We start from the raw sequence: 20,916 nt of genomic DNA, 5'->3' as shown, positions 1-20,916 counted from the left end.
GAATTTCCCTGCACAGCAGGAAATACAAAATTCTAGTGTATTCAAGGTTTCAAAAGGCTTCTAAAGTTAGTAATTTCCATTTTAAAATGTCAGACTTGATTTATCCTAACGAAAAATGTATCAAACCCTACAAAAAATTTACATAAATTATAATCCACATATTAATTCAAATGTTCTGTTGCTGCAGGATTATTTTCCTGCTGTAGCAAACTGACTCAAATAAATATCCTACATCTGTAGATCGTTGCTGTTCAATTATTAAAAGGATAATGTCTACTATGATGTTTCACTCATGAATGACGTATGAAGTGGTGAATTACAACAGGAGTGTCAATAAGTAATGATATGCAATTAGCTATGCATGAACACTTGGGCAGATATACAAGATATCAATCGCCTCTAAAGCCTTGTTCACACTGCAGGCCTTAATGCTTCAATCAGTTTTGTTTTTCAAATCCATTTTGGAATACTGACTGTCCAAACAGCAAGTTACCAGTGACCAAATCGGATTTCTGTGTGTTCAGACAGAAGTCATTTACTGACATGCCTACCCTAGTTGTCATAATAACGACGGGTGTGTGCACTGTGGAGTAGGCTGATTGGTGGTGGTGCGCTGCTTCCTATCACTCAGAAGTTATGTAGCAAGCTAAGGCGACAAAAATGCCTGCCATGGACATTTCCCAGTTGCTTTGAATGTTCAGAATCATAGTGTAAGAACATGTTTAAAGCCTCAAAGGATAAGATGATCCAACTTTCAAAACTAGTCATTTTTGGCTAGCCACAGCAGTCAACTAGCTAGCTAGGTAGCTGTTTAGCTTTCTAGCACATTCACTAATTTGTTTGTGAACAATTAACAAGCTAGTTAGCTACCACATGTTCTTGTCAAAACTGTCAACAGAGTAGTTAGCAAGCAACAAAATATGCCAATAACAGTCTAAAAACCACTTGAGGGCAAATAAATCAGATTAGACTGTTTAGACTCAAGTCACATGGCCAGGAATCTGATTTCTATCTGATTTCCAACCACCTACAAAGGTGGTTTGAAATGTGGCTTGAAATATCTGATTCCATGTCCTTTTTGGCTGTTCAGATTGCAGGAAAAAGAACAGATTCTAATCAAATATGCAAAGAAATTGGATTTGAGTCACTTCAAACTGCCAATGTGAGCAAGGTTTCAGGGCTCTATTCAATCCGTATCATGGAAGTTCAGCGTTAGAGCGTGATAGAAATTTAAAGGCAATGTTCCTGCTTTAGCGGAGACTGCATCCACGGTAAATTTAAATATGTTGGCTCAATCAGAAATTACCTTTACATTTCTATCCTGGAATCTGTAACGCTTCAGCTTTCCAGATTGAATAGAGCCCTAGAATGAGTACTGTATATCTCCATGACATAGTAACTCATCATGTCATATCTAATTGGCTGTCGAGTCCTTGGTGCACAAGTCGTGAAAATGGCTGTTGAGTCTTTGGTGATATTGATATTCTGCCACTAGATGGCAGAAACGCACAAAGCCTACTGGATCTCCGTATTTCTACCATAGTAGTTAGGTTGTAACATGTAGCCTACTGTAGTTTGGTCCTGTATAGGCTAAAAACTATATTATTCGAAGCATGTGCACGTTGTTCTCACATACTAACAAAATAGATAGACACACCACAAAACCTAGAATGAGTAGCAAAAATACTCTCATGTTCTGAAGGTTTGGTTGTCATTAAACCGGGGGTTAATTCATGGTGGTGAATAAAAAAACTAATGACTTTAGTTTTTAGTGCACTTCAAATGGCAAAAGAAATTAGGAGTAGAGAATGTTTGTAATGAGACAGTAATAGCCTCAGGTCTAGCCTGGAGAAACAACCCTATAATAACCATTACATAACCAGGGGCTGCCAGACACTTTCATATCATGACACCAGCGCACTAAATCATTCACTGGTTCGAGCTGTGAAAATATTTTCACGCTTTGGCAGGCTTTTGCTGCAAGGCTCCCATCTCACTGGTAGCTTTGAGTCATTCTTGTTGTAGCTTCTGTAGCTTCTGCAACTGATTTGTAACTGACTGGCCAATCGAGATCGGGTGACAGTTGTCCCCTTTTCTGACACTGTTATTACGTAGAGGAGTGATTAGGGTCAGTGGTCCTAGCAGTGCCTCTGTGTAGGGGAATTGGATGACAGGTCAGGTGTCCAAATGGAGAAAGGTTGGCCTGATTTGAGAAGTATACTGTCTGGACTATGACCATGGTGGATTATGACCACTGAGGAATTCATAGGCTAGCACCGGGGTGGTCTATCCTGGTCCTGGGCAGCCGCATTGTGGTCATGCTTTTGTTCCAGACCTGCACTAATACATCGGATTAGAACAATTCTAGACCACCCCTGAGCTAGCATTTTGTAGAGTTGCAAATTGAATTGTATTATGAACATTTTTGATAGGCCTGTCGCCATTATTGAAATAATCATTTTAGGTTTGCGATGATGACTTTACACGTTTCATTATTTGTTTACTTGTTCAACTGATTCAAACATTTATCATTCAAGACATCGCCACATGCCCTGCAACAGATAGCTTCTCTAACCCACATTGCATTATACTACCCTACCTTCATATAAACACATTGAGGAAGTGTGCAGTCTCACTTTACACCTCACACACAAACAATGAATTGTTTGCAGGCTGTAATAACTTCCTGGCCCCAGCCCTAAACCTCTTTATGAACCAACCAACCCCCTGGCTGGTACACACACACACACTCACCATGCTCCAAATCTCCTGCTTAGAGTGTGTTTTCTTTACGTCTGGGGATGATCAAGGCCTCGTTTTTCAGCCAATCAGGGGCCAGGGGGAATCAGGCCACCTCGGTCCACACAGGAACAATACAACAGGCTCCACCCACCAACAGGCACAGCAGGAAGTGGACATGTCCTGAGCTGGTGGACATCACGTGAGATTTGGCAGGCGTGTGGGCGGTGTTCCCAAATTCCAAGGTGTGGGTATCGGGAAAGGGAGGGAAAGAAAGTGTTTCTTTCTCTCACGCTGGTAAAAGATCATATGGTAGTGGTTCAATGTTTCTGTGGTAGTTCTATATGAAATAAACGATATAGAAATATAAACTGTATATACAGTATAATACTCTGTGAAGATATGCCAGATGCTATTGGGGTATAATCAATTTATCTTAAAGAGAAAGAGTAGTCCTACTCAAACACTTCTCAGTCCATTTAATCAAATAATTAAGTGGCTGTGAAATGATTTGTTGTGCAATGGCAGCATATATTGACAAGCAAATCATTTCGCCTTTTCATTGTATCAGTTATGAGAGGAATGTTGGTATCTTATCTTCCCATGAAAACAGTAGCAAGCGTTGGCCTTTCCTCCAAACAGAACACACTGTGATATAACATACAGCCAGGGACGTGGACCCACCTGTAGAGATTTATCTCTAATCCGTGCTTTAGAACAGCCTGTCAAGACATTGTTTTGACGACTAACATCTACAGCACATGTACAATGCACATAATCAAAGTGCTGCCTGACAGAGGCAGCAAACATTGTAAACATTAACTGTGACAAGAGTTTTGGTGGGGCAGCCATATATAGAGATATACTGTATGTATTTATATATAGCCTATGGCTCTGGTGGTTAGAGCAGGCATGTGAGGTTCTTACTGTAGATCAAAGGCATGAGGAAGGATGAATGTATATATCTATAGATCTGAGGAGAGGTGAAAGGGATGTTAATGAATGATTAGGTTAAGCCATGAATGAAGTTAATGTCTAGTTAACTTGTGTACTGTGAAACAGGTGGTATAGGGACACTGCATGGGAGGTATGACATTGCGGTCCCACCATGTCTCATGACGTTCTGTTCCTATTTGAAGAAAACGTTGTTGTTCACTGGCCGCTATTGACTTTCTAGATGCGTTATGGTGCTGTGCAAGAATGACAAAAAGTTAACGTTGACTCCTGATGAATGGAATTGTTTGGGACTGTCATGAAATATAATTTAAATAACAAAGTAAAGTAAATAGAGCCAAAAAGGTGTTTGAATTAGGAGGTGAACAGCACTGTAATTCCACAGAGTTTGTGCTTATCCAATGAAGACTTATTAGGAGTCGACTACTGGTTTGATTGATTGATACATGATAAGTAATGGTGTTTACATTTTAGTCATTTAGCAAATGCTCTTATCCATAGAGACTTACAGAAGTGAGTGCATGCATTTTCATGTGTTTATAACCTCTTTATCTGGAGGGTTGTTGGAATATATCCTAGGTGCTACCTACTGCAATTGTGCCCTTGAGCAAGGCACTTAACCCCCAAACTGTTCCAGGGGCACTGCTCTGCAGCTGACCCTGTGCTGCTCCCAGCCTGTCATGTGTTTGTGTATGTGGGGGTGTTGGGTTCGGTACTTTCGGGAAGGATTTCCGTGCAAATGTCAAATGGATAAAGATCTATTCAATTCTATCTGTATTCATAGTGAGGGTGTACCCTCAAGGATCTGCCTTATATTAGGTGTGCCAGCTGTGGTTAAACTACTAAGGGAATGTGCTTCCTGTGTTGTGTCATGCCTCCTAGTCACTTGTTAGTGAAAGCATCACAGCACAATGCAATCCTGCGTATAAAATCAATTTCACTTGAACATCCTCCTCCGTCTTTCTATAAAGCATTGACATGTCAAACAATCTTTACAAGACCAGACAATGTTCAAAGGCACTTGGGAGCATGGGTGATATTCAACTACATTCCTGCGGCATCTTACTTTTCTTATCTGATTTCAGCTAAGTCATGATGAATAAATATATATATGATCCTGGAATCTATGTCTCATCGTAAAACAACTTTATTTGTTTTGGTTAAACACTAACCTAAAGGTGGTTTCAAAGGAAATACTAACATTTAATTGACTATCAAGATGGACGAATCATATAAGAATTTTCTTTTAAGTGAAATATAGACTTGGGTATATTTTATTTTTCCATTCCTTTCAACATTTGCCTTGTGTTTGAAATCATGTGGCACCCACCTTCTGCTATTAAACAAAATTGGTATCGATCTGGTGATAAATGGTAGGTAATGGTGTTTATTTTAATGAGTAATTAGGCAATGGTGTTTATTTGATTTCTAGGTAAATACCAGATTATAGATAACTGTAAAACAACGAATACCAGAGTTGTGTCCTTGACTGGCCTGTATGATTAAGCAATAAGGCCAGAGGGGGTGTGGTACAGTGCATTCGGAAAGTATTCAGACCCCTTCTCTTTTTCCACATGTTGTTACGTTACAGCCTTATTCTAAAATGGATTAAATAAAACATTTTCCTCATGAATATACACACAATACCCCATAATGCAAAGTGAAAACAGAAATACCTTATTTACATAAGTATTCAGACCATTTGCTATGAGACTTGAAATTGAGCTCAGGTGCATCCTGTTTCCATTGATCATCCTTGAGATGTCTCTACAACTTGATTGGAGTCCACCTGTGGTAAATTCAATTGATTGGACATGATTTGGAAAGGCACACACCTGTCTGTCTAAGGTCCCACAGTTGACAGTGCATGTCAGAGCAAAAACCAAGCAAGAACCCAATGGTCACTCTGACAGAGCTCCAACGTTCCTCTGTGGAGATGGGAGAACCTTCCAGAAAGACAACCATCTCTGCAGCACTCCACCAATCAGGCCTTTATGGTAGAGTAGCCAGACGGAAGCCACTCCTCAGTAAAAGGCACATGACAGCCCGCTTTGAGTTTGCCAAAAGGCACCTAAAGGCCTCTCAGACCATGAGAAACAAGATTCTCTGGTCTGATGAAACCAAGATTGAACTCTTTGGCCTGAATGAGAAGTGTCACATCTGGAGGAAACCTGGCACCATCCCTACGGTGAAGCATGGTGGTGGCAGCATCATGCTGTGGGGATGTTTTTCAGCAGCAGGGACTGGGAGACTTGTCAGGATTGAGGGAAAGATGAACGGAGCAAAGTACAGAGAGATCCTTAATGAAAACTTGCTCCAGAGCGCTCAGGACCTCAGACTGGGGTGAAGGTTCACCTTCCAACAGGACAACAACTAAGCACACAGTAAAGACAACGCAGGAGTGGCTTTGGGACAAGACTTTGAATGTCCTTGAGTGGCCCAGCCAGAGCCCGGACTTGAACCCGATCAAACATCTCTGGAGAGACCTGAAAATAGCTGTGCAGCGACACTCCCCATCCAACCTGACAGAACTTGAAAGGATCGGCAGAGAAGAATGGGAGAAACTCCCCAAATACAGGTGTGCCAAGCTTGTAGCATCATACCCAAGAAGACTTGAGGCTGTATTTGCTGCCAAAGGTGCTTCAACAAAGTACTGAGTAAAGGGTCTGAATACTTATGTAAATGTGATATTTCAGTTTTGTATTTGTAATAAATTTGCCAAAAATTCTAAAAACCTGTTTTGCTTTGCCATTATGGGGTATTGTGTGTAGATTGATGAGAGGAAAAAAACAATTTAATACATTTTAGAATAAGGCTGTAACGTAACAAAATGTGGAAAAAATCAAGGGGTCTGAATACTTTCCGATGCACCGTATATGGCCAATATACCACGGCTAAGGGCTGTTCTTAAGCCCGACGCAATGCGGAGTGCCTGGATACAGCCCTTAGCTGTGGTATGTTGGCCATATACCACAAACCCTCGAGGTGCCTTATTGCTATTATATACTGGTTACCAATGTAATTAGAGCAGAAGAAATACATGTTTTGTCATACCCGTGGTTACAGTCTCATATACCACAGCTTTCAGCCAATCAGCATTCAGGGCTCGAACCACCCAGTTTATAATTAGCCTACTCCTACTCCTACACTTACAGTCTCCTAACTTTTGAAATCCTCTTCAGATTGCATTGCAATACATTTTAGACATGATCACAAGAACAAATGCCCCCAACCTATTCCATATTTGACATGTCACATGTTGTCATATGATGTCATCCTATAATTAATTGTTTTGCCCCCATTTGCTTTATTCTAAGAAACACGTTTGAACCAAATCTAGACTTGTTATAAAAGTGTGACCAATTTCCACTGAACAGAACACATTTTCCCAGTGGCAGTATGAAACGTTTCGTTCTGATAGTCCAGTCGGCACGTCGAGTCATGATGCTATAGTTACTCTGAAAAAAGACAGCCAGAAGGGCCACTTTCCACCCTCTCGCCTGATGCATGCTGAGAATGAGCTAAATTATATGTCCTGATTGACTTCTGTTTATTGCTCCTTTAGGTGCTATACAGTAATATCACCTGGAGTGACTGATGTGTTGCTAGATAGATTGTCACGCCCTGACATAGAGATCTCTAGTTGGTTTGGTCAGGGTGTGAGTATTCTATGTAATGTGTGTATCTATGTGTAGATCTGGTATGTTTAGATCTATGTTGGTCGGGTGTGGTTCTCAATCAGAGGCAGCTGTCGATCGTTGTCTCTGATTGGGGATCATACTTAGGCAGCCATTTTGCCTACCTTTAGTTGTGGGAACTTGTTTCTGTGTGTTTGGCTTGTTTGATGTATAGCCTTAGAACGTCACGTTCAGTTGCTTTGTTATTTTGTCGAGTGTTTATTATTAACATTTAACATGTACGCATACCACGATGCACCTTGGTCCAATCCTTCTATCAACGAACGTGACATAGATAAAGGCTTGGCGTGTTCCTATCTTCATGTAAACGTTTTGGGTGGGTCAAAGATTAATAATCTATGTTAGTAAGGGTTGACGGGGCACTCCATTATGAAATTACATAATTCACTTCCAAAATGTATTATTTGAATGCAGGAATCAGTAATTTCCTAAAGAACATACACTTGTTTTGAAGTACAGTTCAAGCTCACTGTAGAACCCCTAGTCCCTCTCAAACTGCCTCAAATAGTTCCTTTGTTCCACCCCCCATACACGCCGAGACAGGCTCAATCGGTGCCTCCAGTGATGCTATCTCTTTCATTGTTACCCAACGCTTAGGGTTACCTGAACTGTACTCATATCCTTCCATATCCTTTTCTGTACATAATGCCCTGAATCTTTTCTACAACGCCCGGAGAACTGCCCCCTTTATTCTATGTACCCAACGCACTAGAAGACCAGTTCTTAAAGCCTTTAGTCGTATCCTTATTCTAGTCCTCCTCTGTTCCTCTGGTGATGTAGAGGCTAACCCCTGCAGCCCCCAGTATCACTCCTACTCCCCAGGAGCTATCATTTGTTGACTTCTGTAACCGTAAAAGCCTTGGTTTTCTGCACGTAAATATCAGAAGCCTCCTTCCTAAGTTTGAGTTATTCACTGCGTTAGCACACTCCACCATCCCTGATGTTCTAGCAGTGTCTGAATCCTGGCTTAGGAAGGCCACCAAAAATTCTGAAATTTCCATCCCCAACTATAACATTTTCCGTCTAGATAGAACTGCCAAAGGGGGTGGAGTTGCAATCTACTGTAGAGATAGCCTGCAGAGCTCTATCATACTATCCAGGTCTGTGCCCAAACAGTTTGAGCTTCTACTTCTAAAAATCCACCTTTCCAGAAATAAATCTCTCACTGTTGCCGCTTGCTACAGACCCCCCTCAGCCCCCAGCTGTGCCCTGGACACCATATGTGAATTGATTGCCCCCCATCTATCCTCAGAGTTCGTACTGCTTGGTGACCTAAATTGGGATATGCTTAACACACCGGCCATCCTACAATCTAAACTAGATGCCCTCAATCTCACACAAATTATCAACGAACCTACCAGGTACAACCCTAAATCCGTAAACATGGGTACCCTCATAGATATCATCCTGACTAACTTACCCTCTAAATACACCTCCGCTGTCTTCAACCAGGATCTCAGCGATCACTGCCTTATTGCCTGCGTCCGTAACGGGTCCGCGGTCAAACGACCACCCCTCATCACTGTCAAACGCTCCCAAAAACACTTCAGCGAGCAGGCCTTCCTAATTGACCTGGCCCAGGTATCCGGGATGGATATAGATCTCATTCCGTCAGTAGAGGATGCCTGGTTGTTCTTTAAAAGTAATTTCCTCTCAATCTTAAATAAACATGCCCCATTCAAAAAATACAGAACTAAGAACAGATATAGCCCCTGGTTCTCCTCAGACTTGACTGCCCTTGACCAGCACAAAAACATCCTGTGGCGTACTGCATTAGCATCAAATAGCCCCCCACGATATGCAACTTTTCAGGGAAGTTAGGAACCAATATACACAAGCAGTTAGGAAAGCAAAGGCTAACTTTTTCAAACAGAAATTTGCATCCTGTAGCACTAACTCCAAAAAGTTTTGGGACACTGTAAAGTCCATGGAAAATAAGAGCACTTCCTCCCAGCTGCCCACTGCACTGAGGCTAGGAAACACTATCACCACCGATAAATCTACAATAATCGAGAATTTCAACAAGCATTTTGCTACGGCTGGCCATGCTTTCCACCTGGCTACCACTACCCCGGCCACCAGCTCTGCACCCTCCGCTGCAACTTGCCCATGCCCCCCCGCTTCTCCTTCACACAAATCCAGACAGCTGATGTTCTGAAAGAGCTGCAAAATCTGGACCCCCTACAAATCATCTGGGCTAGACAATCTGGACCCTTTCTTTCTAAAACTAGCCGCCGAAATTGTCGCAACCCCTATTACTAGCCTGTTCAACCTCTCTTTCGTAACGTCTGAGATCCCCAGAGATTGGAAAGCTGCCGCGGTCATCCCCCCTCTTCAAAGGGGGTGACACTCTAGATCCAAACTGTTACAGACCCATATCCATCCTGCCCTGCCTTTCAAAAGTTTTTGAAAGCCAAGTTAACAAACAGATCACCGACCATTTCGAATCCCACCGTACCTTCTCCGCTATGCAATCCGGTTTCCGAGCTGGTCATGGGTGCACTTCAGCCACGCTCAAGGTCCTAAACGATATTATAACCGCGATCGATAATAGACAGTACTGTGCAGCCGTTATCATTGACCTGGCCAAGGCTTTCGACTCTGTCAACCACCGCATTCTTATTGGCAGACTAAATAGCCTTGGTTTCTCAAATGACTGCCTCGCCTGGTTCACCAACTACTTCTCAGATAGAGTTCAATGTGTCATATCGGAGGGCCTGTTGTCTGGACCTATGGCAGTCTCTATGGGGGTGCCACAGGGTTCAATTCTTGGGCCGACTCTTTTCTCTGTGTATATCAATGACGTCGCTCTTGCTGCTGGTGACTCTCAGATCCACCTCTACGCAGACGACACCATTTTGTATACATCTGGCCCTTCATTGGACACTGTGTTAACAAACCTCCAAACGAGCTTCAATGCCATACAACACTCTTTCAGTAGCCTCCAACTGCTCTTAAACACTAGTAAAACTAAATGCATGCTCTTCAACCGAACGCTGCTTGCACCCGCCCACCCGACTAGAATCACTACTCTCGACGGGTCTGACCTAGAGTATGTGGACAACTACAAATATCTAGGTGTCTGGTTAGACTGTAAATTCTCCTTCCAGACTCACATTAAGAATCTCCAATCCAAAGTTAAATCTAGAATCGGTTTCCTATTTCGCAACAAAGCCTCCTTCACTCATGCTGCCAAACATGCCCTCGTAAAACTGACTATCCTACCGATCCTTGACTTCGGCGATGTCATTTACAATATAGCCTCCAACACTCTACTCAGCAAATTGGATGTAGTCTATCACAGTGCCATCCGTTTTGTCTCCAAAGCCCCATATACTACCCACCACTGTGACCTGTACGCTCTTGTTGGCTGGTCCTCACTACATATTCGTCGCCAAACCCACTGGCTCCAGGCCATCTATAAATCACTGCTAGGCAAATCCCCGCCTTATCTTAGCTCATTGGTCACCATAGCAACACCCACCCGTAGTATGCGCTCCAGCAGGTATATCTCACTGGTCATCCCCAAAGCCAACACCTCCTTTGGCCGCCATTCCTTCCAGTTCTCTGCTGCCAATGACTGGAACAAATTGCAAAAATCTCTGAAGCTGGAGACACTTATCTCCCTCACTAACTTTAAGCATCAGTTGTCAGAGCACCTTACCGATCACTGCACCTGTACACAGCCCATCTGAAATTAGCCCGCCCAACTACCTCATCCCTATATTGTTATTTATTTTGCTCATTTGTACCCCAGTATCTCTATTTGCACATCATCTCTTGCACATCTATCATTCCAGTGTTAATACTAATTGTAATTATTTTGCACTATAGCCTATTTATTGCCTTACCTCCATAACTTGCTACATTTGCACACACTGTATATATATTTATTTCTGTTGTATTTTTGACTTTGTTTCGTTTTACCCCATATGTAACTCTGTGTTGTTGTTTTTATCGCACTGCTTTGCTTTATCTTGGCCAGGTCGCAGTTGTAAATGAGAACTTGTTCTCAACTGGTTTACCTGGTTAAATAAAGGTGAAATAAAAAAAAATAAAAAAAAGGTCAGCCTTTAAGTTAAATTAATAAACAACCATCTATAGGACTATTACATGAATAGCGAAGTAGCTAATAAATAACTTATAAGTATGTATGTCCTAAGGTCTATGGCCTACATGGCTTTGACAAGTTGCAATAGTTAACATAGAGTTCCTTGGTAAAGTACACCAGTAAAGAACACTGTATGTTGAGGGGGACATAGGTGGAAATTCAATCCAACAAGCTATCTACAATCTAACAAGGTTAAGCAATGTACAACAATGTACAACCGAAATAAACCTTTCGCCGTTATTCAAGCGGGAAGATATCAACCTACTTCAGGGGTGCACTAAAATATTTTTTGTATGACAGATTGAACTACTGATATCAAATATATATGGAACTTCCTTCAAAGCAATATGGATCTATAGAAGTGTATAAAAGTGTTTTATTGCAGTGGCATCAGAACTGTATTACAGTATGTCCATAAACTATATATATAAACTATATTTAGAGGATGGTCACAGTGTCAGCAATGACTGAGAGCATGTACCGTAAGAGCATTGTAGAGCTTTCAGACCAAGCCACATTAAAGGCCAGTTAATGTTTACAATCAGGCATATTTCTATATGACATGACTTGAATAGATCTTGGTGTCAAGTATAATATTCCCAGTTATCAGCCTTGGCAACAGTTACCCATGTGGCAATACCATGCCTTAAAACAATGCAAGAAATATCAATATCTATGACAATGCGAACTAATCAATTGATACTAGCCTTTTATTAAGGGCTCATCCCAGAGACTAACTACTACATTAGAATGTTCTACAATGGGCTTCTGGTCCTAAATGTACTATTGGTAAAGTTGACCAAGTTTCTGTCCTCTACTGAAATTATTTATTGTCTGGCTTTTAATTATTCTGGCTTATCCATGTTTTTTCTTTCCACACATGGACACCATTACACCAACTATTTTGGGGATCAAATCAACATCAATTTCACTCTGCTACATCTGCATACATTTGTTGGATCATTTCCATGTTTGCTCAATAGTGTCCCATTCCTCTCCTATCTAATGAGCCCAACATGCTGGGAGAGGAAATGTGGTCAAATCTCAGAATCTCCTATAGTTTACTAAAGCCTCCGGTCCCAGACATGCCCATTAAAAGTTTGTTGAAGATTTGACAAACGTTTTTACAATATTAAGGCACAATCTGTAAAATGACAAAAGTTTTACAATATTAAGGCACAATCTGTAAGATGACGTGCTGGTCACTGGTCATTTAAACAAGGTATGTTTAATGTGTCGATCTCACAGACCTTGCATCCATAGCCTTGTCTAGGAATTTGAGAGTGGTTATATTTCCCGTTTCCATTCGTCAGCTTACCACCATCTGGAGGGCTAATTTGAACCACATAAAAAAATACAGGTATTCTATACACATGTATTATATACTCATGTATTATATACTCATGTATCTATACACATGCATTATATCCTCATATATTATAAACTCATGTATTATATACTCTTGTCTACATGAAGCACTCTGTGTTCTGTTTATTGTTCCTAGATTCACTTTGGCGCCTTTTCTCTGTATTTCCAGGGAGTATGATGAGGGATTGTCAAGTGCTGGTGTAGGTCGTGTCGGTGCTTGTCTGAAGTGGGTGGTGGAGTGTGGGAGCCCCTGTAGTGAAAGAAAAGTCTTAGCGAGAGGGAGAAGAGTGCAACACAGGCTTTTTACCCTTGTGTGAAGTTGAGGAACACATGTTCTACGGTATAATGACTCCTAAAGAGATAAATGATCTCTGCTTCACTACTATGTTTTGACAAACATTTAAAAACAATTAAGTTAATCAGTAAAACCGATCATACTTTTATTTTAAATGAACCGCCCACATATCTTTTGTGTTTTTATCAAGTCTTTTCTTGTTTGGAAACCTCAATATTTGAGTGACCATTTTGACAAGCAGGGTCAGAATGATGACAGCTGTCAATGTCTTAATAATACATGTGACATACAGGTGTGCCCTCTAGCCCCATAAAACACAAATACGGTAATTTGCATACCCAAAACATTGATCATACCATTACTTTTTGGGTCACCGTGGGTGGAAACCCAGTTTCAAATACTATTTGAAATCATGTTAATACTTTGAGTGTTTGCTTTAGTCTGCCTGGAGTGCTAGGTGGGTGGGGTTTGCACTTTCTTGACTTTTCTATTGGTTCCATTGCAACTGGCAAACTCAATCAAGCACAGCAAAAGTATGTGAAATTATTTCAAATAGTATTTGAACCCAGGTCAGGGTGGGTGGTGCCTTGTCAGCAGTTTCTCACGTGGCAGTGACCCTTTGACCTCCAACCCATAGATCAGTCAAAAATAACAGCTGGCCAGTAACAAGAAGACAGTAAAAGAAGCCCAGTAGCTAGAAAATCACTAGCCCAAAGGCCGGCATATTGCGATATTGAGTCATTTCATTTTACCGTCCAAACATTTTAGTCATTTAGCAGAAGCTCTTATCCAGAGCAACTTACAGTTAGTGAATGCATACATGTTTTTTTTGCATACTGGCCCCCCGTGGAAAATGAACCCACATCCCTGCCGGCCAAACCCTCCCCTACCTTGGACGACGCTGGACCAATTGTGCACCACCCATGGGTCTCCTGGTCGCAACAGAGCCTGGACTCGAACCAGGATCTCTAGTGGCACAGCTAGCACTGCGATGCAGTGCCTTAGACCACTGCGACACTCGGGAGTCAAATGAATTGTATGCAGCCGGCAATACACTCGTATCCCCCGTGGACCGGTTCGTATCTAAAACATTCTCCATTCAGGCTGCAAAGGCTTCAAATTCCTCCTTAACTTTATTGGCGAGATGGCACATTTTTCAGGGGAAAATATGCTTTCTTCTCCTTATGAAACACCATTTTCCACCACCATGCTAGAGTGGCTAAATGCTAATCTGAGATGTTGCTGAAAGTGGGTGCAATATCGGGAAGTAGCATTCCTAGGCATTAGCCACTCTAGCGGGGTGGTGGAAAATGGTGTTTCATAAAGAAAGTACGCATTTTTTCCACCTTTTTCCCCTCCTTCTCACCATTAAATACATTTAAGGAGGTAATGGAAGCCTTTGCAGCCTGAACGGATAATGTTTTATGTACGAACCGGCCCATGGGGGATACGAGTGTATTGCCAGCTGCATACAATGCGTTTGGACGGTAAAATGAAACGACTCAATATCGCCATCTGCCGGCCTTTGGGCTAGAAAATGACATGTTACATGTGGCATGTTTGTAACTGGCTTTGTCAATAGACCTAATTCGTTAACTTAGGGTTCTATTCAAACAGATCCGCTTTAGCAGACATCTGCATAGCGGTTGTTTTGGCAGTGTTGGAGGTGTAACTGCATTAGAGCTGTCAAATCCACAACTGGTTCCTGGCATTATACCTACAGCTGACATTGTCATTGGCATTAAGATAAATCCCATGCAGCCTTGTTTAGTCCTCAATTAGGATGATAGAAATCCTCATCATTTTATTTAATGATTTTTCAATTTGAGCGTCATTATTTCTATATAGCCTACACTTTCTCATTCTGAACAACTAATGACAATGATCAAGGGCAGATGCTCACTGATTTGACAGCTCCAAAGCAGTTACACCTCAGACACCCCAAAACATCAGCTATGCATGTTTCAGCTATCACCGGTTAACGCTTGATCTGATTTAATCTAGGCCTTAATGCACCTATGGGTCTCTGAAAATCCTAGGAATGCAAGAACCTCACTGTATAATGATAATAAAAATACCAATAATGATGATTAATGAAAAGCTATTGGACCAAGACTAAAGAACCATCCAAGAGTCAATTATCTCATCAATGAAGAGGGTTGGGGTTCATTTCATTCAAATTCCCCTCAGTGCAAAGAATGATTGAAATCCAATTAATGGAGAGAAAAATGTATCCAAAGTATCTTTCCTTGATTGCCTGATAGTAATAGTATTATAGTTATAGCAAAAATACCCATTAGCTATCAAGCACAGTTATGTAATTTTATAAACATCATGATTGTCAATTGTTGTAGTGTTCTATATGAAAGGCATAGCTAAATGTCACTGACTAGTGTTTAGAACATGTGCATTTTTTCACCTTGGAAAAAGCCAATGAAAAGCCAGTAGTCAGTGCCAAGGAATGCAGGATCAATCTTCTAAATGATCCGTCTAACTGACTTGCTATAATTACAGTGTGTAATTACCCAACATGCTCAAACTCCTAACCTTTTGGCAAATGCAGTTGAGTATGCACAGCAGGGTTGTGTGTTTGAGCGCGCGTTCATGTATGCTCATGCGTGCATGAGTGAGTCCATGCAGGGTGGTACGGAATGACACTCTGTCTGCCAAGTAGTAGTAAATCATACAATAATCTTTAGTCATTAGAAAATAATGAGGAATAAGTATAATGCTATACATCATTGACAAGGATAATAGCCTAACTCCTGTCCACCCTCCTAGAAAGAACAGGCTACACAGCTGCAGAAATGCTTCAACTACACAGGTATATGAAGAGAAGAGTTGAGTACATAGAACAACACATATTTATTAAGTACTGTAGCTTTACAATGAATACAACACATGGCAAAAATATTTCAAAGGGACAATTGGTATGGATGATATGAGACAATCAGTCTTGAAACTCGGTTAAATAAAATATCCATCACAATCCATCAAAATGCATACATCTTCAGGAGGAGTAGCAACACGTGTTCATTTGTTTATGACAAAATCAATGTGGGAGAGAGGACATTTAAATTCATTCATTTTACTCTCAACAATCCTCATTCTGGACCATGGTAAAAAAGAAAGTACACAAACTCGACCAGGAAGACGCGCAATATTCTTCTGCCAGTCTCTTTTGATCAACTGCGCAAGATTTGGCACCCAATGAAGAGGCAGAGGGAGAAGAACGCGGCTGAATCGTAGTCCTTGGAAGTGTAACAACAATATCTCTGGGTGTATTGTTAAGTTTGAAATGTGCGTCCTTGGGAGCTTTTCTGCACATACCTGCTTTTATTAAAGCCGTGGAGTCGAAGCATAATTTCTTATTTTTATTTAGAGCGCGCGCAATCTGTTTCCAATAGGCTTTGGTGTTGGACCCGTACCCAGGGCAAGTGGCTGGTTTGGCCACATATTCGCAGTCAAAACTTGTTTGCCCTTTTTTGCAGTTCACGCTAAGCACAAAGTCATTGTCACCTGTCGCAACCCAAGTGCATTGCATTTTGCCTTTGGCGGAGAATCTGCCCTTGAACACATTTCCTTTGGGGCTGCTGTCTTTCTTCTCTGGAGATTGGACGTGGGGCTTTGGTTGCTCTCCGTCCTTTGGTTCCTCTTTTTCTTTCTTCTTCATCCCCCTTTTTTTGGATCCTTGACAGTTAGCCACCATAAGCTGCTGAGATATGCAGGCAATAACCAGCAATACGGTTAAGTTGATAAGGAGTGTCATGTCCCGCTAAAATATCTGCAAAAATGGCATAGTTGTGTATGTTAGTACAGTACAATTACCTCCCATTCAAATAATTGCTACTGTAGCCTATCACAACACAACAGCATAATATTTAACATAACATAACAGGGGTTATTTTTTTCAGCTCACCTGTAGATTTGGGAAGATGGAAATGGTTAAATCCCGTTGTGACACCTGGAGAACGCGCATATGGCATTTATAGAGCACAGACACACCCACCACCACTCCCTCACTCCACCAACGTGGGACATAGGCAAAAGCGCACAGTTTGTCCGAGTTTATTTGGTGGTATCTGGGTTTATTTTTTGGTATCTTTTCAAAGGTTTTTGTCCTTAATTAAGCCTATCCAGTCTATTGTCACTTAAAACGAGTGAAAACCATCATACTGAACATTTTTGATTACCCCTAAAAATAATTCCGAACTTTTCTCTACAGGTTAAACTGGTCTATTAAAAGTGCAGTGAGCAGCAGTCATTGAAAAAAAAATATTTTAAAGAAGTTGATACAACAGCGTCACATACTGGGGAAAAGAGACACTGCACCTCAAAAAGGGTAGTATTGAACACAAAGTTAAACATTAACGTTTCCAATATTGCTCACTTGGACTTTTTCCCTACTGGTATTAAAAAAATGTGGAGACAGGCTTTAAACCTAAAGCAAGCCAGTAAGGAGCACAGACACACTAACAAGAACTAAGAACACACTTTATTCATTATATACAGACATTCATACATTGATTGTGACATTTCAGTCCAATGAACCAGTGGTAGAGTTTGCAGAATATGCCTCTCTACTATGTGAATGACACAAAAACCTTGTCATGTTTTTCCCCAACACAGTATATTCAATACATGGTTTATGGTGATACAAACATACACATAAACAAACATACAAAAAAAGGCAAAACCAATGGCGTATCTGCCTTAGGAGAGTCCATTATAGGGTACCATAGGTTTGTCTAAATGTGTAGAGTGCTTTCTGACACAAAAACCAAACTGTAAAAAAATAAAAATAAAATGGGGACGAAATGAGTACCATGTGAAAGACGACGGATTTAACTATCTGTCCATACCCGATCCACACATTCAGGTATGGATGCTTTCAGTTGTCATTGTGACCCTTGGAATTACTATTTCATTGGTATCGGTCTCGATGGAACATTCACAACTCATGGTGAAATGGCTGGCTGGAAAGATGTTTGATTAACAGTAATGTCAGTACGATCATTCCCATTAAGAGGGTGTTAGAGCTCTCTTCCAACATTTATTAACAAAGTCCTCTTCTGGAAAACCACTCTGAGCACCTCTTTAGTCAGACCTTTGAAGTCATCTTCACAAGGAATCTAAATCTGGGAAACAGAAAGCAAAACGTTAGTATAGTGAATAGGTTTACATTTTCTACTCAGTAAAATGCTAACTAGACTTTGACCTAAACATGAAATCATACTGGTCACATTTTTATAGAACTTAATTTAAATTCATTTAAGAGACATTTGATCGACAGACATGCTTTGTCATATAAATGCTTATCAAATGATCATGATATATTATACAATGCTTTAACTACAATTCAGAAAATATCAACAGCCAACTTTTTTCAACTCACCTTCATTATTAGTTCTGAAACCAACCAATGACATAGGAACAGATGCCTTGGAGTGACCGCCAACAATACTCTTGTGCAATCTTTTTGGCATTGCTCTTGACAGTGGGTTTGGTTGGTTTTGGAGTGGTTGGTTTGGGTGTCAGAAGCTTTTTCAGTGTCTTGTTCACTGCTGGCTTGACTGGTTTTGCTCCTGCTGGTTTTGATCCTGCTGGTTTTGCAGCTGCTGGTTTTGCCTGCTCTGGTTTTGCCTGCACAGGTCTGGATTGCACTGGCTTTGTAGGTGCCTGCTCTGGTCTTGCCAGCTCTGGTTTTGTTGGTTTAGCCTCAGGCTTGGTTGCGGCTAGCTTAGCCTGCTTGACGATCGGTGCCTTGGGGGTCTCTGGTTTCACCTGGGTTGGCTCCTGGGCTTTCTCCGGCTTTTGGGGGGTGGCTGCTGATGCTGCCTCTGGCGTGGAGGAAGCGGAGAACAACATCTGGGTGTCTTCCGGTGCCCTCTTGCACATCTGAGGCTTGATAGCCTTGGGTGCCTGGCAGGCGTTCTGGAGTTTCCTTAGGTCCCACATGATCTGGGTGAAATAGTGGCGAGGGTTGTTGTTGTAGGCACGGCACATCTGGGGCTTGCCCGTGTACTCGCACCAGTAGGTTCTCTCGGCACCCTGGCACGATATCCTCAGCCTGGTGACATCTCCCTGGCCGGTGACACTCATGGTGCACAAGTCCTTTGCCTTGTTGTTGAACTGGATGGGGTCCTCCCAGACACTCTTCCTGTTCTCTGCAGCAGCAGCAGCACCACCACCATTGCCTGCCCTTGTGTTGCCATTGCTGTTCTCGTTCTGACCCTCCACTGCCCAGAGGCAGCAGGCGAGGAGCAGCAGTGCGCTAGCCCGAGTCCACATGGTTATGCCAGATGCTTAAGTGTGAGAGAGGGAGTGAGAGTGGGACTGCAGAAGCTGAGGGTCCCTCCTGCTATTTAAGGGCTCTGAACACAAAGAGGGCATTCAGGTGAAAAAACCCTGGGTTACAAGAGTCATCAGGAAGAGGGGAGGAGAGTAGTGCCCCCATCTGCAATGTGACTATAATTTATGGTTGTCTGGGGACTGTCAATGAAAGCCAGGACCACATGTGAAACCAATTGGGAGGGAGACGAAGGAAATAGTCAGAGAACATTGATGTCCTCAAGTTTAACCAGGTGTTATATAATCGACCATACTAGTATAGTATATAAGTGTTTCATTGACAAATATGTCAAGCACAACCTTGTGGACTTTATCGCTTTAAAAAAATCCCCAGACTGCCCTTCATTTTGAGAAGCTTGGCACACTGATGCCAACATAACACTAATGTAATCGTTCACCATGCCACTTTTACTTTTTTTCTCTGTTTTACATACCGTTGGTATGTGTGGTAAGTACATTTCAACTCAATACCACAATGTGTCTTAAAATGCTACGCTATAAGGACAACTGTTCAAGGTTCACTGCTGTTTTAAAGTTAGAGGTTTACAACCATACAGCACAGCCTATAATTTCCTTCCAAACATAAACACAATCAAATCTAAAACTGGAGACTGTGGAGAAACTTGAGGAAAGAAATCAGAGAAGTTCCAAACAAATATGCACATGGGTGGTGGTAGGCCAACCTAGTGTGTCACACAGGAAGTAATTACTGTGCTAATTAAGAAAGAACTAGAATAACCCATAATAGAGTTGCTGACTCGAGACAACAGCATATATAGTATGTAACATGGCTGTTCAGCAAGTGTGTGTGTGTCTGTGTGATAGAGAGGGGGGGGCAGCAGCACATGCCTCTTGCAACTTTATTTTCCTAGCGATCAATCATAACAGGGGAGAAAGGGCTCCTTGTGAGTAACACGGGATCTGTAATGTAAACATCCGGAGCAGGTTCGCTTCGCTTTGTGGAATCAGGGAATCGCACTCTGTGGCCGCAACCAAACGAGGGGCCTGGCATTTATGCCTCTCCCTCCCTGTGCATGTCAGTGGCTACACAGGCTTTGCATGGAGTACCAAGAGTTGCAAAGGTGGTGAACCAAAATATATCACTGCAGACAGCCTGAGGAACGATGAGCTACGGTTAAGAATCTAAATACAATCACCTAGCTTGACTCTCTAAAGTTTAAACTCATTACTCAATCTTCTTCTTTAACCAGTTGCACATTTAGGGTGAGGGAGAAGTGGTCATGTGCTATGTGCAGGTTAGAAAATGTATATTTGGGCTGCACAGATGTGGGTGTGGGTGCCAAATGACTGTGGAAACCTCATGTCCTAGCCCATAGCAAAACATAATAATCTCATATCCAAAACAGCGGGTACATAATGGAGTACGGCATTTTGGCAAC

At 41.7% G+C, this 20,916-nt stretch overlaps 2 protein-coding genes across 2 annotated transcripts; both read right to left on the bottom strand.

Annotated features, from left to right (window-relative positions):
• Positions 1-16,011: 16,011 nt before the first annotated feature.
• LOC121535352 (fibroblast growth factor-binding protein 1-like) lies at positions 16,012-17,545 on the bottom strand. Its single transcript, XM_041842350.2, has 2 exons — positions 17,085-17,545; positions 16,012-16,949 (listed from the first exon to the last, which is right to left on the bottom strand). The coding sequence occupies exon 2, from the start codon at positions 16,932-16,934 to the stop codon at positions 16,260-16,262; it is 675 nt and encodes a 224-aa protein (XP_041698284.1). The 5' UTR covers positions 16,935-16,949; positions 17,085-17,545; the 3' UTR covers positions 16,012-16,259.
• A 100-nt stretch (positions 17,546-17,645) lies between these two features.
• Positions 17,646-19,519, bottom strand: LOC121535348 (fibroblast growth factor-binding protein 2-like). Its single transcript, XM_041842336.2, has 2 exons — positions 18,561-19,519; positions 17,646-18,303 (listed from the first exon to the last, which is right to left on the bottom strand). Exon 1 carries the CDS (start codon positions 19,454-19,456, stop codon positions 18,569-18,571), a length of 888 nt encoding a protein of 295 aa, XP_041698270.2. The 5' UTR covers positions 19,457-19,519; the 3' UTR covers positions 17,646-18,303; positions 18,561-18,568.
• Between the last annotated feature and the right edge of the window lie 1,397 nt (positions 19,520-20,916).

This window comes from Coregonus clupeaformis, chromosome 2 (assembly GCF_020615455.1).
Source record: "Coregonus clupeaformis isolate EN_2021a chromosome 2, ASM2061545v1, whole genome shotgun sequence".
NCBI classification, from domain to species: Eukaryota; Metazoa; Chordata; class Actinopteri; order Salmoniformes; family Salmonidae; genus Coregonus; species Coregonus clupeaformis.
Note: the sequence above shows the minus strand (reverse complement) of the source record. Positions and strands in the feature narration are given on the sequence as shown.